The sequence below is a fragment of the Salarias fasciatus genome, chromosome 8, assembly GCF_902148845.1.
Source record: "Salarias fasciatus chromosome 8, fSalaFa1.1, whole genome shotgun sequence".
Classification (NCBI taxonomy): domain Eukaryota; kingdom Metazoa; phylum Chordata; class Actinopteri; order Blenniiformes; family Blenniidae; genus Salarias; species Salarias fasciatus.
The window spans coordinates 11,788,871-11,804,849 of NC_043752.1; the positions used below are offsets into that span (position 1 = coordinate 11,788,871).

Genomic DNA, 15,979 nt, shown 5'->3' on the forward strand with positions numbered 1-15,979 from the left:
TTCTTTTGCAGAGTGCATCTAAATAAAATTAAATAATAACAGTAACGCGTTAGGAATACGTATGTCTTGCTTTAGTGCACTTCTGGAAGTGGTTTCATCTGCTACTGGGGTATACTTCACACAGCATTCCCACAATGAAGAGAATCCACAGGCCCACACAAAAGCGTAATCTGGTATTAATATGCATGTTGATATTGATATCCCATTTGTAAACAGATCAGTAGGTCTGTGTGAGTGTGTTGTCTGCATGTGTGTGTATGTGTGTGTGTGTGTGTGTGTGTGTGTGTGGCTCAGTAAACATAAGGTGGTGCTGTCTTTAAGAGAGAGAGCCTGGGAAGGGGTGATGTAATGTGTTCTCAGACAATGATGTCATCGACTGAGACACGGTCAGGATTTAAAGTGACAAAGGCTTTTTTCAGGAGCTCCATGTAACTCTGCATCAGGTCCCTCGGAGACCAGCAGCATCCACGCACCCAGGGGGGAAACCTGCGTCTGTGCTGCTGATGGGGGGGATGCAACATAGAGGAGATTCTTGCACATTTAAAGCAGGAGTCCGCGTCTCCGTGTAGCATACAACATGTTTATTAATCAGGAAATCTCAGGTACAAAACACATTTAGTTACAGTGAGAACAGCAGGGTTATGTCACCAAATGAACGCAGTCACCGTATGTAATGTTGTGTTAGAAGCACATCTCAAGAGGAATGAATGAGCCAACCATAAATACATGGAATATATTTCACAGCAACTTTGCCCGGGGTATTTGGTGTTCAAGAATTAAAATATATTTAGTTCCAGTGTTGGTCAAATATTAAGACTTTGAACTGTATTTGCATTGTTGTCCAACATGTATCGTTAATAATGGAAATGTTCAAGTTCACCAAAATACTACATCTATGATATTGTGTGTTCCCATAATACACTTCTGACATTTTGTTTCTCTAACAATAATACACTTACTGTTTTTGTCCTTCTTAAGTTTGTTCTCTTAATCTCCTTAAGCGGTTTCTGTTATTGTCTCTACAAACTCGTCCTCAACACTGTGACTCTGGCTTTAGCGAAAGAGGCACTCCGGATCACTTTCCTGGCTTCATATGCAGAATCAGACACAGGGATGAGTTTATCTCCCTGTTCGAGGCCAGTCTCATCGGTCTCCTCACTCAGTGCAGTAGATTTTAATTCTGGAGCTGTCTCTTGGTCTACCCTCCCATCTGCTGACTCTTTTGTCTCACTGTTTTCCTCTCTGGTTTCTGTTCTTCCGTCCTGCGTCTGACTACGATTTTCATCCCAAACTTGAGCTTCAACAGCAGTTTCTCGGACTTTTACCTCACTTTCTGGCTTCAAGCTGTCTTCACATTCAGGTGGAGTGATCTTTTCAGGACCACTTGCCTTATTCGCTTCTGTTTCTGCTAAAATCACTGCTTCCTCCTGGATTTCCATGATTGGACATTGTGCTTTTCTATCTGCCGTTTCATGATTTTTCTTCTCATCTGATAAAGACTGACTGGAATTGTGCCTCTCTTGGTTTTCTGCCTCTTCATTGCTGCTGGCTTCAACTGGTGGAGGTTCGGTGATCACCAGCGCTTCTTCCTCCTCTTCTGGCTTCGACACTGTATGAGAGTTTCCATCGTTCTTGGGTATGTCTGAATCTGAAATACTGATGTCACATGCAATCTTATAGAAGAGGGAGTGGTTCTCTTTCATTTTCTCTAAGCTTTCGCTCACTGCTGACGACATTTCGTTCGCGTCGGCCATGTCGTCAGAGGAAGCCGGCTGGCCATCTGCGTCTCCCGTCTCCTCACTGCACAGTGTTTCTATGTCAGGGATCTGCAGCGGTATGAACCCCTGCCACTGGTTGGTGGAGAGGAACCACTTGGCTCTTAGATCGGAGCACGCGGGATTGCTTTCCTCGTCTTCAGCCGCATGTTCTTCCAACCTTGCCTGCTCATTATCCTCATGACCTACGAACCCTTTGCCTCCATCTTTCTGATAGACCGTCATGGAGGAGATGTGGTATGGTGAAGCCGGACGTCTCATTTTAGTTTTGGCAACCCCTTGTTTCCCACCGGGCTGTGCTCTGTACCCAGACCTGGCCGGACTTTTTGATTTCCTGACATGCTGTTGCTTTTCATCTTCATCTTGAGACGCTGGACTCAAAATCTGAAGCGCTGCAGAACTTGTGAAATTTTCCCCACAGCTGCCATTAGCGTCGGATGCCTCCTGGCCTGAGAACAGCACACAGGGCAACAGAGTTTGTCAGCAAGTAAATAATCAAAACTATAAACACAACTGAGAGAGTGTGTTGAGGGGAAGAAAATAATTAAACCTGTTTTAAACCTTCACCATATCTAAGCAGCTGGAGTTGGATCACATTTATTTTGTGCTAAAAAAATGGAGTAAATACCTGTTTGCATTCGGTGTTTTCTCGCTGTGTCAGGGGTCACCCGGGAGATTTCCTTTTTTTGTCCCCTGATTGGGAGTCGATCGTGTGTTGTGGCACTCTCTCTGGCTGCGCTAATAGACACACAACAACCAATTTGTGGACACCTTCATCGGCATAAAGTACGTACGCAGGCGATCCGACAGGAAAAAAAAAAAAGGTATAAAATCCCACCTCTGAATGACTCGCTCTCGTATCCGTTCCACTCTTCGGAGCTTGGCCTCTCGCTGCTCAGGGGTCAGACAAAGGTCAGGGTCCACATCAGGGGTCAAAAAGGGAGAAGACTGTTCCGCTGCCTGTTCAAGCAGTTTAATGAAAATGCATATAAAGGTCACAAATAACCTGTCTAATGTAATGCAGTGACTGTATCAATGAAATTTAAGGCAAATGACAGTGTTGCCAACATTCATGTTTATTTTAAGGTTCTGTGCAATTTGCACCTTCATTAACAGCTCCAGTGCAGCCATATCCTTCTTCTGGAAGGAAACATGTTTGCTTGGAATTAATTAATTTTGTTGCAAACATATGTCTTTCAGAATGGAATTACAGAAAATAATCTGTTGGGGGTATTAGAGTGACCCAGTGATGAAAATGGTTTACATTGTTTACATACTTGCAACATGGGGCAAAGGTGTATTTTTATTTTTTATTTTTTTTTAGTTAATTCAGTATTTCTTACCTTGACGTTTCTATTTTCAATTTCTGTTGCTGCGGCTTCTTGGTCTGGGATCGGACCTCCTGATGTGTCTGTGCCTGCAGCTCTGCATGCTTCTGATCTGGGCTCCCTCTTGGAGGCCCTGGCTGCTCCTTGCTGTCTGATTGACTTTTTCATGGGCTGATCCTGGTGCACCTCTGCTGCAGGGAGGCTCTGATCTGGACTGTCTAACAGCAGCCGTCTGGGCGGTTTGTTCAACAGTTTGTTTCTCTGTTCGGCCTTTCTCTGCTGCATTTCTGGCGGGATCTGCTCGGGCAGTGGAGTGTCTAGCTCAGCTGGGGGATCCTCAACAGAGACCCGTCTGGCCACGAGTGAGGACGGCAGCACAGCTGTAACGACACGTGTCACCCTCAAGGGAAAAGGGGCCTGAAGAAACACCAAAATAGATTAGAGCATCAAAGTACAGCAGAATCTGTACTTCAATGAAATGTTGCTGTTAATCACATATCAGACCTCCTCTCTTGTCTCTGAACTTTGAATCTGGGTTTGGACAGATGGAGCAGGTAGGGGAGGCTTCTTCCGATTGGTCAACCTCTCCTGATTTCTCTTCATCCTCTCAATCTGTTCCTCTTCACTCATCTTCATCTTCATCTTCTACGGAGGATACGGGCTTTTCAGAGTGTGACTCATTCTGCACCTCACAGACGTGCAAGTGCAATGCTGGAATCCATGACTGTCTTTTAATAAATGATTATCGCTTTGTGTCTTCATCTGTGCGGAAGTGTACATATGCATGAGAAAATGTGAGGCCGGGTGTGTGTTTTTCCTTTATATATGTATGAATATATGTGCCTGTTAGGAAGGGGGGTTGGGCAGCTGAAGACTGAGCTGAGGCATGAGCCTCTGCCTCCCCCTCTTGCACAGAAGAGGCACTGCAACATGCCCTAATTGCAAGGGAGATGAGAGAATCAAAGAATTGGAATTTGGCTGTGATTGCAGTGAGGAGAAATCAGCTTTGACTGCTTCTATATTTGGAAGATTTTGGATCACGATGCATTCCAGCACACAGGACAATATGAGGAATCAAACCTTGGTTGATTGGTTGGCTGCGTCTGGTGGGATCCACTTTGAACCAGACTGAGACTCTGGAGATGAAACAATGAGAGAGGGATGAAGTAGATGCAAGGGACAGGACAGAAAGGGTGGAGGAGAAACAGAATGGGGAGAAAGAAAGAAAATACGTAAAGTATAAACAATAAGAGAAGCAGCGCGAATTATTCTTTGTACGAAACCCACATTAAGTGTATTAAACATACATCTGTTTAATGAATAAATGAATACTTGATATGGTAATAATTTGACTCCTGCATTCGTGTTTGTGCCAACCAGATGCGTCTCTTTGTGCTTTCACATTAAGGAGGTCAGGCTGGCTGCTTCCTCGCCTGTGCACCGGATCAACTGCGTGACTGTAGATCCCCTGAAACACACACAGAGATAAACATGAACACACTGCCAAACCTGGTTACGCTCGTCCCTCGTGATTCTAAAATATCCTCACTTCATATGGTGACTCGATCCAGCTGTGACTCTGGTCTCTGGTCTGGTGGATTTCCTGTAGCTCCTGAGGTAACGGTGGACGAGCCGGCGGTTCTTGATCCAGGTCCTGAAGAGATCAGGGTAAAAAAACAACTCTGGAACCCCACTGTATTTATGACAGACAGACACATTCACTTTTGGTGACACACAATACATTTTAATGAATCAACCTGATTATGTATCAGTGGTTAAGTCTAATATTGTGATCCAGATAATAAGGAAGACTTAAATTGGTTTTTATTTACATTACATTTTAAAGATCCACTCAACTCGAATGGTAAAATTCAGCCAGCAGAATGATTTAAAGAAGCAATTTTCTTGTTTACTGTATCAACAGGGAATAATATGAATAGAAAAAAAAACTTTAACCAACAAAGGGACAAATCAAAGTGGGGCTGTACCACTGGCAGTCCGCTCTGCAGCCTCTCTGTGGGAGAACCAGGGGATCCGGGATGCGGGGCTGCAGACTGGAACGCTGAGGGGAGACAAAAATGGGCACCGAGCAGACGCTGTTCATTGTCAGGCTGTATGTAGATAACATATACATATGTATATGTTAATGCAAACTGTCTCACAAAAATATAACTTTTTCACAGCACATTTTTCTGTACAAATGAGTTTGTCGTCGCAAATGTTCAGATTTTTATAGCTTAATCGATGCGCTCAGTCTGTAATGTTGATGGAATACCACTTTTCATCTGAACGTGACTGAGGACAAGTATCTGTTTTTGTATAAATATTTTGCTTGATGTAATGTCATCATCTTTCTTTGAATAATGTGTTCATGCAGGAATTTTATAATCTTCAGTGTCAAGCTAGAAGCTGTTAATGTTTGCATCGCTCTTACGGTGGTGCCTCTGAAGCCCCAGAAGGAAGCGAAAGTGATCCCTGTTGACCTTCAGTCCGGACAGGATGTCCTCCATCATCCACAGCTCCCTCTGAGCCTGGGACTGCTCCTGATAACACACAAACTGGCTTAGGTGCCGTCTTCAAGCTTCCATGCGAGCTTTGGTGGGATTTCAAGTCACGGGGTGAGCACTATGTCAACAGTTTCTGTATGGGTGAAAAGCTGCTGTGTTTCCAGAGGATAAATACCTGAGGCATTCCAAAGTTACAGATGTGCTGAAGGTGCGACCGGATAACAGAAAGTTCACTCTCCATCCTTTCATACTGACTCCACACCCGCTCCATCTCCTGAGGAGAAAGACAACAGTCCAGAACCAAACTGCAAAAGAATCGACTGGCAAGAGGATGTGAGTGAGTTTAGAGCTACGGGGCAAAATGTCTGTGTATTTTCATTGTTTATATAATTAGTTCTCTTTTTTCACACACCAGTGACACGTCACACATTCTGGCTCGGATGGTGACCAGCTCCTCTTGTAGCAAAGCCTTCTGGGTAAGTGCGTCTTCTTGGACCCGGGGCCCCTGACTCTTCCACTCCTCCAGCTGAAGTCTCGATACTTCCAATGCGCACTGGACGCTGTCCTGCAACAGATTATATATACATCGCTGTGATCATCAGAGTTACCCTTTGATGATGAATTAATTTTCTCAAAAAGACTGAAAACGATGTTTTGTTAAAGAGTCTATGGCTGAGCACAGCTGAGAATCTTACGCCATCTGAAAGCCTGATTGTTTCCCTTTCAAACGGCGCTTCAGTTGAACAGAATAGGAGTGGGATGAGCGGCAGAGCAAATTATGTGGGTTGGTCCCATAAAAATAAAGAAGCTATTCTTTATTGACTTTCATTTGATAGTTTGATGAACAGACAAAATAAAAAAAAAATACTTAATGAATCACTTAATGAATTCTTCCAGAGCCTCGGTAGCACAAAGGCCTGGCACCAGCCTGGTCTCACCCTGCTGTGGGATGACCTCCCATTTCTCAACCAGTAGTTTCTTGCGAGTCAGCTGAAGCGGTTGTTTTGGTCGCTTTGCCACAAACAGCTGATCAACTGGGCTGGCTATATGCTGCATGCAGCTGTCCCTTATGAAGTCCTGCCAAACATGTCTGCAAATGTCTAGAAGACTGTGTGCCCTCAGTGCAGGAGTGGCCCCTTGTTGAAGGTGGTTTTTGCCTTTTCACCACTGCTGATGCTCACAGGGAATCGTGGGATTCTTCTATGCAAAAGCGCCTTGAAATGAATGTGTTGTTATTGCTGCTACATAATTAAAATAAATCAAATTTATTGCCAAGAAGCATTGTTTAAACAATAGATCTTACACCTAACAAATTTCCAGCATTTATCTTGAGGAAAGGCTGGAGATTACCTTTTCAAATAGCATACTGACCATCTTCTATCAAAATGGCCTGAAATGTTCAGACTTGCATTAATTACTCACCTTGTCCATTTGTAGCTGAGCCAGTTCTACAGACAGAGACTGAAGCAGCTTGTCGCACCCACACAGCCTCGTCAACACGGCCTGAAGAGGGAAAATCAAACTCGCTTGTACTCCAACTGAAAGATGCAACTGATGGAAGTGCTGCGCTGCATTGTAACGACTGCTGTCCTTAAGAATATAAATACTCACATCTGCATCGCTTTCAAGAGGCCTGAGTGGTGGAACGTCTCTCGGATCAGGTTTGGAAGCCTGGAAAGCATCAATGTTCATTAGCTGCTTATTCATGTTGCCTCTTCCTGTTTATAGCCTTATGACACAAGGCATAAAATAAATAAATACGTATGGATCTATATTTTCAACCGGTAAATAGGGAATTATATGTAGGTTATGTAGGCATGTTAGTGCCTAAAAATGAATAATAGGCTGATTCAGCATGACACTGCAACATAAATATGAGGAGAAAACACATTCAAAATGTACACAAACACGATTCATTATCTGTTAGCAATAACTATTCATTTGAATGCATGATATGTAGTTATAGCAGTACTTATCAGTAAAAAAACATGAGAATATACTGTATAAAAACAATAATTCCACATGTACAGCAGCACAGTATAACACATTTATTGGACAAACAAATTGTCAGAAAACAAAGACACAAAACATACAAACAACACATTAATATTAACAAAGTCAGTCGTACACACATTACACGACAATAAACCAGGGCTATAAATTTATTATTAATTGTTAGTGTCCTCCAACAAAAAGCTTGGACAATGACGTGTTTTAAAGGCGGACAAAAAAAACAACAACACAACAACATTGACCAAGCTGGGCCACAAAAGATGCTCTCAGAGCAGCACATGGGCGCAGCTCGGCCTGGGCGGCTCTACCATAGCTGACGGCAGCACACAGACAGACAAATGGTTGCGGTGATGGTGGTGGTGGTGGTGGTGGTGTTGTGTTGCGTGTGCGGCCCTCGATGAAGGAGGTAAAGGGGGCAGTAAGTCTGCAGCCGCCCCTGTTGAGAAGCTCTGAAGGAGGAGACAGTGTGTACATGAAAAAAAAGATACAGTGCTGCTGAGCAGAATAAGAACAATTCATGCTGTTAAAGGCTGGACTGAACATAAATGAAGACATATTAGTCAATACGTTTTTCGAAAAATGTTGTTTTTGATAGTTTATATGTAATATTTTAAAATATTTTTCATATATTTACCTTTCCCAGAGGTCTTCGGCCACTTGATGTATGGTGGACAGACCCGTATGTCGGGTTAGGCTGGAGATAAGGAAAAAAAGCCAAATGTGAGCATCATGTTGACTCTAAACTGCATTTTAAATGATACTAGTTACTTAATATCAAACAGGAGCAACATGTCCCCATGCTTTATGGTTCTAAGGCCCGATTTTAGAAATAATGCTGCGAGCAGAAAGGCAATTTAACCATATTTTATCCAAACATCATTTGTATGAAACGTCATCAAACTAAATGTATTCTGAAACAATGAATACAAAACGCATGCTTGAAAGTTGCTTTAAAGAAAATCGGTGGCCAGTCTTCCCATATATCCTTGTAAAATATGTGCGCAATTATAAATTGATCCACTGGTTGAACAGCACATTGTTGTGGCTCTGAAAATGTTTGAATCCCTGCTCTATACCATTGTTTTTGACTGTCACGAGATGTTGAGGTTATTTAAGAAGCTTGTGTCTTAAATAAACACAATTTTTCATTATTTCCAAGCCTTTAAAAGGAGTAACATAATAATATCTATTTAAAATGTTGTTTTCATCATGCTGTACATCTGATCCAATGTGTGCAGAGCTGACCTTGCTCACGCCTTGCCACCGCTCTGCGCCGGGGGTACTCGGAGCAGATTTGAACTCCAGCTGAGGCGAGGCAGGTGCGTAGTAAAGCGTTTGGGGCACCATGTGTGGGTCGTCGTGTGGTCGGATGTCGACCCTTCCCACCGGCGTATGGGGTCGCGACCCCAGCTGACCCCTGGAGGTCAAAGAACCTGTTCCCGTGACTTCTTTTTCTGGTGGCGTGTTTTGATCGGGGAGACCGTCCTCCTCCTTGCTCAGACGGCCGGCTCTCCTGCTGAAATCAGAGGGGCTGGGCGTCCTGTGCGACGGGCTGCGGAAACAGCAGAGAAAGCAGAACAGAATGCCAAACTTGGACGACCGTCAGACAGCTCTCTCTCCCTTTAAGTAAACCACTGGGATTTGCATTTCACACAGAGAAATGGCTCGACAACCTGCTGTTTCTGTGACGTACACCCCGCCTCTCCCTCTGCTCCGAGTGAGACATCCCCATCCTCCCTCCGCCGAGCTGACTCGGTTCGCTCAGAGTCCTGCTGACATGCCTGCGTTTCTGAGAGGGACCCTCCTCATCGGAGGGGGATTTCGGGAAGTCCACCGATTCACTGCTGCCACCTATCTGCGTGAAATCCTGATAACTTGAGCAGCGCCTGAAAGGATAAACCAAAAAAAATATGGCTGATGAGGAGCACTCCTATAATTATGCCTCATATTTAGCACGTTGAAACTATGTGTGAATACAGTCGAACCTGTTGAGGGAGCTGTCTATCTCCATGGCAGCAGACTGGCTGAGGGCTCGAACCCATCCCAGCATATCCTCCTGAGTGTCAGCGCTGAAGAAATAAGAGCGCATCCCCTGATGCACCACCTAGTTTCACAGACATTAGTTACACATGGCTGCTCATATATACATCATTGGCCAAAAAAAAAAAAATCACGCCATTGTTTCATATGATCGTAATAATGATGAATGAAGAGACCTTGAAGGTAAACTTTCTGTTCTTGCATTCTCGCGGGGTGCAGAAGAGGATTTTGTAGCTGGGTAAAGGGATGCTCCCCAGCACAGATTCTTCTCTGCTGTCTGAAAAAATAATAAAAAAAAAAGCATTATTTCACATTCAGAGCACATGAAAGACTTACCAGGACAAAGTGCAAGGTTTCCAATTATGGATTCTACCTTTATAATAAAACAGGCAGTAGTTGGAGAGAACAAACCATCTTCTCTTCCAGAGCTTCAAACCTGAGCTGTCCTGCAGAGGGAAGATTAATATGAACGAGTTGCCTTTTTTTTTTTTTTTTTTTTTTTAACATAAAAGCATTCTTTCTTTAATGCAAAATTGCCTTTTTGTTGAGCCATCCTCGTATTACTACAGGACAGTTGGGATCTCTCTTGGCGGCATGACATCGCTTCCCAAATGTTTGCACCTTTCCGTCACTTTCCTGCACCCACATGAGGCAAACACGCATTAATATGCACATATTTATCCTTCGACTGCGCCACAGCAGTGAGTCACCGATTGGTTCAATTAGAGACGACTGTAGGATCTCAAGAACAAACCTTTATAACAGGAAAGTAGGAAATAGTGGCCACGCTGGATGCCTGGCTTACTCTGTCCTGGTCCTCCATTCTGCAGGAAAATAAACAAATTAATACAGAAAAAATTAGGGAAAAAAAAGAAGGAGTTAGGATTAAAATGGAAAAATGATATTAATCATGATCATATACAAAAAAGAAGACAAAAAGTTCAAATCAGAAAACCTAAAAAAACGTTCACCAGCAGAAAAGAACACCTTAAAATGACCGAGTTGAGGCTGAGACGTGAGGCCTTACCAGCACAGTCTGAACCAGAGCCCCTCTCTGAAGAAGCAGTCACTCCCTCCCATGCCCCGCACTCCACAAACTTCCCAGCACACACACACACACACACACATGCCACATTCCCGTACAGCTGAGATTTTTCTCCAAGTCAACTGTTCATTCTGCCCGTGCTCCGGCGCTGCGCTCTTCCCCCTTAAAGCAAAACTCTCCCACAATGCTATTCTGAGTCATAACAGGCCGGTGCGCATCCCCGCCATGAAACTGACAGGTGACAGCTGTGTCGCCCTGGTAGCAGGGAGGGGCCTGGGACTGTGTGAAAACCAATCTGGCAGCGGGGACGGGCCGGTATGAGAGGCAGGACTGGAAAACGTGTCCCTAAATGCAGAACTGCAGCACCGGCAGCGCAGGGCAGGAAAACCAGAGCAGGAAGCCTTCGGCCTGGAAAGTGAAGGGGCATGTTGAAGACAAATGTTGAGAAGTGAAAGCAGGTCTTACTGTGTGAGAGGAGCGTCTCAAGGATTAATCAACCTGCCCCATGGTCATATGGTGCCATGTTTGTGATCTGACACCTGCTGTCATTTTTAATTACATAATCTTCCCTGATTACTGCACATTAAGGCAAACTACTGATGTTTGTTTGTTTTTTTTAAAGACATTTTCAGATAAAGACTTTCAGATTTTTAGTTAAAATGCCTTTATATCTAATTCGGTAGCTGGAACAATCTGACAATGTGCTCAAACAAACAAACAAACAAAAAGTACGAATTCCAAAGCTTTAGCAATTAAAAAAAAAAATCATATGGTATCAAAAAAATGTTTTTTCCTAATTTATCCTTTATGTTAGGAACCAGATAAGATGCCCTGATACATATATTCAATGAAAGGCATTGTGAAATTACATTCTGAAGCACTACAAGCTGCCGCCCATGTGTTGCATTGTTTCAGGCCTTATAAGGGACCTAAGGTCGACTCCTGATCGTGGTTGGAAAAACAAGCCAAGTCGATTCAAAATTGCAATAAATTTCATCTGTAATATGAGATTTCTCAGTAATTTTCAACATATGTATTTGAAAAGAAGTGAACAGAGAAAGAGTTATATAAAAGTTGTGCAATGTTAGATTTCAAATCACACATTTCACTCCTAAAAACAAAAGCTAACTATTTTTTTGTTTGGTTTTGTTCTTTTTTTTTAAGTATTTTTGAAGGTTTTGTCCTAACATAATCTTATTTTACAACCTTTTCAACCCGAGGTCACTAGTTGAACTTGTGAAAACAGGGATACAGATGAACTTCTTGATAGCAAATCATGAGAAAATCTCACAGGAAGCCTCCACAAGCACTCGTGGGTGACCCACAGGGTTTGCCACGGTTTGGCATCCACAGTCTGCGGTAGCTTCAACCGCAATCTTCCATCAGTGAGGCACAGAGCAAACGAGAGAAAACAATCAAGTCTTTGTGTGAGATGAGAGCAGCAGCTAACAATGTCGTACAGCCACTGGGGGTTAGGTGGGCGTTGCGAAATATTTGGAAAATCTCCTTCTTAATCAGCGGGGGTCACTTGCAGGGAGAGGAGAGGACTTAACATGCTGGAGAGAGACGGAACGGAGGACAAACGGTGGGTCTGTGCACGGCACAGAGTGCGCTTTGTGATGCCCGAGGGCTCCGGAGCATCATGTGAAGCTGGACGCAGAGCATGTTGAATACATTGGCGTGGAAAATAATCCGCTCTCTCTCTGTCAACAATAACATTTGCATGTCTCCCACATCTTCATGCTTTTTAATGTCACAAATTCATCAAAATACATTTGACCTTCGTAAATGACGTACATCACGATCATCAACCACTGGACTGACTTTACTTCTGATAAGAACATGGAGTTTCGACATGCACTACATTTCATGCTGATAAAAGCAGTAAAGCACTTTGAAGAGCCCCAAACTTGCTTGGTAATGTTGACATGGCTTAAAAAATATCTGGTTTGTCATGCTTCAGCTAAACAGTGCATTATATCTGTCTCCATTCTTCACAGTATTGTTAACAATGAGAAACAAAGTTTTGACAAGATGTATAAAACTCTGATAAATCTGATAAAGTGAGTGAAAAGCAACACAGATTTAAACCCCCTGAATCCCATGAGACAGAAATCCTTATAAAGATGCCATATTGTTGTACCTGACTAAATACGCCCGCCTGCTGGCTGCTTCGAGCTCCATCACTTGGCAGGCTTCCTCACAGCATCTCCTCAGGCTTGGCTGCCCTCTTCCTGGATGCCACCGGCTCCTGTTGCCCAAACAGTCACAACACTCCTGTGCTGCGCTCGGCTCCTCTCGCCCCAAAACGTGTGAATCTCTGTCTCCGACTGCAGGCTGGTTTGGCCCGTCCTCACAGTGTTGGTCCGGTGCTGTACCTACCTACGCCTGCCGTTTAACACTTGGTCTGCTTTTCCTCTCCTCAAACAGTGCACTGTGTGTGAGCCCCTTCCTTTCTTCCTCCACCCTCTTCTTCTTCTTCTTCTTTTCCTTCCACAGTGGTCCTCCCTCTCACCCTGCCCTCCGCAGCTTCTCTCTGTTGCTGACTGTGGTTTCTGACCCAGGAATTTTCAAAAAAAGAAAGAAGAAAAACTGCTGTTGTTTCAGGATTCTGCTTTGCCCTTTGAATCATTTAAAGTCTGATTCTTCTATTCAGTAATTTTTTCTTATTTGGGAAACTGTCCACACCTTTTCAAATGTCAAACAAATTGAAAGCCACCGAGATGATAAATCTGCTGCATTTAAAATATCAGACATCCTTTTGTCTCAGAATTATTCTGACTAGATTTTAAAAGTTTCCACAATTAGGCTAATGCATGTCTGTGAGTTAGCTGGATCGTCTGCGTCAGCATTTCGTGGAGTTGTTCAAATACTCTCAGTAGAAGAAGCGCCGAGCCTCCAGTGTGCTCGGAATGGTGCTCTGCTAATCCAGCCGTACAGACACGGCTGCACGGCGCTTTGAGGTGAAATGAGGGAGAGCATTTCAAGTTATCAGGGATATCAAAAAACTTTACACATAAAGGAGCGCACTCCAAAGAAAAGTGAGAGCTGACTCTTGGCTTTGAGCCACTGCACATGCCTCGGGAGAGCTGGTGTCGTACAAGAGGAAGATATCAAAGGCACTTTAAGTGGTGTGATAAAAACAGCGAGGGGAGGAGAAGAGTCGGGTCTAAAATCGGTCTCACGTGGAAAGCGGCCTCCTGGCATGGTGGGTGGGTGGAACGACATTAAAAGAGTGTGCCAGTTGTGATAAATGCTTCATTTTAAGTCACTGCTGTTTGGAAATCCTGCAACCTCGACGCAAAGTTGAGTCCCTAAAACACCCGTGGCCCTGATGAACTCAGTCACAGTCCTCATGCCGACTTAAAATTAGTATCTCACATGTCCAGGCCACTTGCTTTCTACCAGGAAGGTTGTGACCTTGGATGCCCAGGATGTCCGATTCTCACACGGGGACAAACCCGTCTGCCAGCAGATATTTGTGACACCTCCCTTTTAGCATACTACACAATCAGCCACGAGGGCTGCCAGCGAGATGGACCCTCATCATCTCCTGTTACACTCCAAACAACCGGAGGGGCTTCCTCCTGCAGGATAACAAGAGCAGTGGTTTCTAAGGCTCATGGGAAATGTAGTGTACACTGTAACACATGGACACTTCTCATTACTCAAACTGTCAGGTCCTCTGGGATTAATAAAGTGTTTCTATTGTATTCCATTCTGTCATAAAGTTGCAAACATTACAGCAAGGTCTTTGTTGTACTCCAGCTTTTCTGCACACTGTTGTGTAAATATGCACAGTAAAGCAAACAAGTGCTCACCGATGGATGAGTTCCAGCTTCAGTTTATCTTCAAATAACAAAATGAAACAAAGGGTAAAAAAATAACAGGCTAAAACAGAGCTCAGCTACCTTTAGGGGGGATGTTTGTTGTAGCAACAAAACTAATTCTTTCACGACCGTCTAAAATGACTCGGTTAAATGTGAATTAGTGAGTGACAGCTGCAAAGCTGTTTATCACCTCCGGCTGCAAAACGCTGAACAGGCTGTGTTGGACTCAGAGGGAGCATGAGCTGTGGTTTTAAGGCTCACTGGGTGTATAGCCTTATAGGTTTATTAAAAACAGATTCAGTTCATATTATATCTGTAATAACCTGGCTCTAAATGTATGGCAACAGATCCAATATATCATATCATATCATATCATATCATATCATATCATATCATATCATATCATATCATATCATGGTATGAAAAAAATCAATTTGTAAGTTTGATTAATAATTTGGGAAAAAGAGTGTTTTCACGTAAGTATTGTGTTTACTGGAATATTTGCTCATTTATATGTGACATATAATGATGCTTTCACACATACAATCTGACAAACACGTGATTCATCTGTCTATCCAGCTGCTGTACCTTAAATGTTTTCTTCCCCCTTAAAAGGAGAACTGTATGATCAGGCTGAAGAGGTCAGGCTACGTATCTACCTTCTGTGTCAATAATTAGGTTTAGGAAAACACATAACTTGCAATGTATTGATTCATAACAGGCGTTTTCTTTTTTTTGGTGTAATGACAGAAAGCATCCAGCAGATGAGGATGTTGAATAACCTGACACAAGTCAGAGTAACCTCCTCTACTTGTAATGCATTTCCTTGACAGAGGGTGGCGCTGTGGTAGTTAGAAATCACTAATATGGACCTAATGAAAACTACATTTTGCATTTTTTTTCTTGGATCACGTGATTTAAAACATCAGTGGATGAAGGTATGTTTGTTGGTTGTAAGTCAAATTGTCTGTTTGAGTGAATCTGTGAAGTTCTACTGTCAGGATGTATATTTTTCAGCAGTCATGCAGAATTAGTCACAACATCTGTTCAAGAAAGAAACAGCCTAAAGAAGTTCATAATATGGAGGAGCAACAAAACACTAAAGTTACACTCATAACAGCAGCAAACAACTCTGAATAAGGTAAGTTGTTATTTACTTACAGGCAGTAGATAAATACGAAAAGTGCTTTACAAAGAAAGTTTGATTGATTGATTGATTGATTGATTCTAAAAAGATTCTTTCATTTAGTCAGATTCGAGATATTAGGTTTGCTGAAACCATGGAATTATTAGAAATCTGCAAACACCTGTCTCGTAGAACAACCTGAGGCAGTGGTGTATTTTCACCATTTTGTTTTTATCAGTTTAATCTGATAATGAAGAGTGACAGATGAACATCCTGACCATTACAGACAGACTGTGAGGAGTTTGAATGTAGGCC

General features: G+C 43.1%; 1 protein-coding gene across 3 annotated transcripts; it reads right to left on the minus strand.

Annotated features, from left to right (window-relative positions):
- Nucleotides 1-548: 548 nt before the first annotated feature.
- Nucleotides 549-13,130, minus strand: plekha4 (pleckstrin homology domain containing A4). 3 transcript variants are annotated; one of them, XM_030097763.1, is made up of 24 exons: nucleotides 12,852-13,130; nucleotides 10,418-10,487; nucleotides 10,201-10,299; nucleotides 10,037-10,109; nucleotides 9,840-9,940; nucleotides 9,609-9,727; nucleotides 9,297-9,509; nucleotides 8,869-9,175; nucleotides 8,258-8,317; nucleotides 7,932-8,072; nucleotides 7,222-7,281; nucleotides 7,033-7,113; nucleotides 6,023-6,175; nucleotides 5,786-5,884; nucleotides 5,538-5,646; nucleotides 5,092-5,165; nucleotides 4,653-4,757; nucleotides 4,481-4,571; nucleotides 4,184-4,239; nucleotides 3,608-3,748; nucleotides 3,119-3,520; nucleotides 2,614-2,735; nucleotides 2,404-2,513; nucleotides 549-2,224 (listed from the first exon to the last, which is right to left on the minus strand). In XM_030097763.1, exons 1-24 carry the CDS (start codon nucleotides 12,890-12,892, stop codon nucleotides 1,020-1,022), a joined length of 4,032 nt encoding a protein of 1,343 aa, XP_029953623.1. In that variant the 5' UTR covers nucleotides 12,893-13,130; the 3' UTR covers nucleotides 549-1,019. The 3 variants fall into 3 exon arrangements, with proteins under 3 accessions (XP_029953623.1, XP_029953624.1, XP_029953625.1); XM_030097765.1 differs by having other exon boundaries at nucleotides 2,133-2,224; nucleotides 2,404-2,508; XM_030097764.1 differs by lacking the exon at nucleotides 7,932-8,072 and having other exon boundaries at nucleotides 551-2,224.
- Between the last annotated feature and the right edge of the window lie 2,849 nt (nucleotides 13,131-15,979).

What these genes read in the sequence shown, in the direction of transcription:
- plekha4 (XM_030097763.1), bottom strand. Translation starts at nt 12,892, where the DNA reads ATGGAGCTCGAAGCAGCCAGCAGGCGGGCGTATTTAGTCAG. An exon ending in ATAGACAGCTCCCTCAACAG is followed by an intron (nt 9,510 to 9,608) that starts GTTCGACTGTAT and finishes TTATCCTTTCAG; the next exon opens with GCGCTGCTCAAGTTATCAGG. An exon ending in CTCAGCTACAAATGGACAAG is followed by an intron (nt 6,176 to 7,032) that starts GTGAGTAATTAA and finishes AATCTGTTGCAG; the next exon opens with GACAGCGTCCAGTGCGCATT.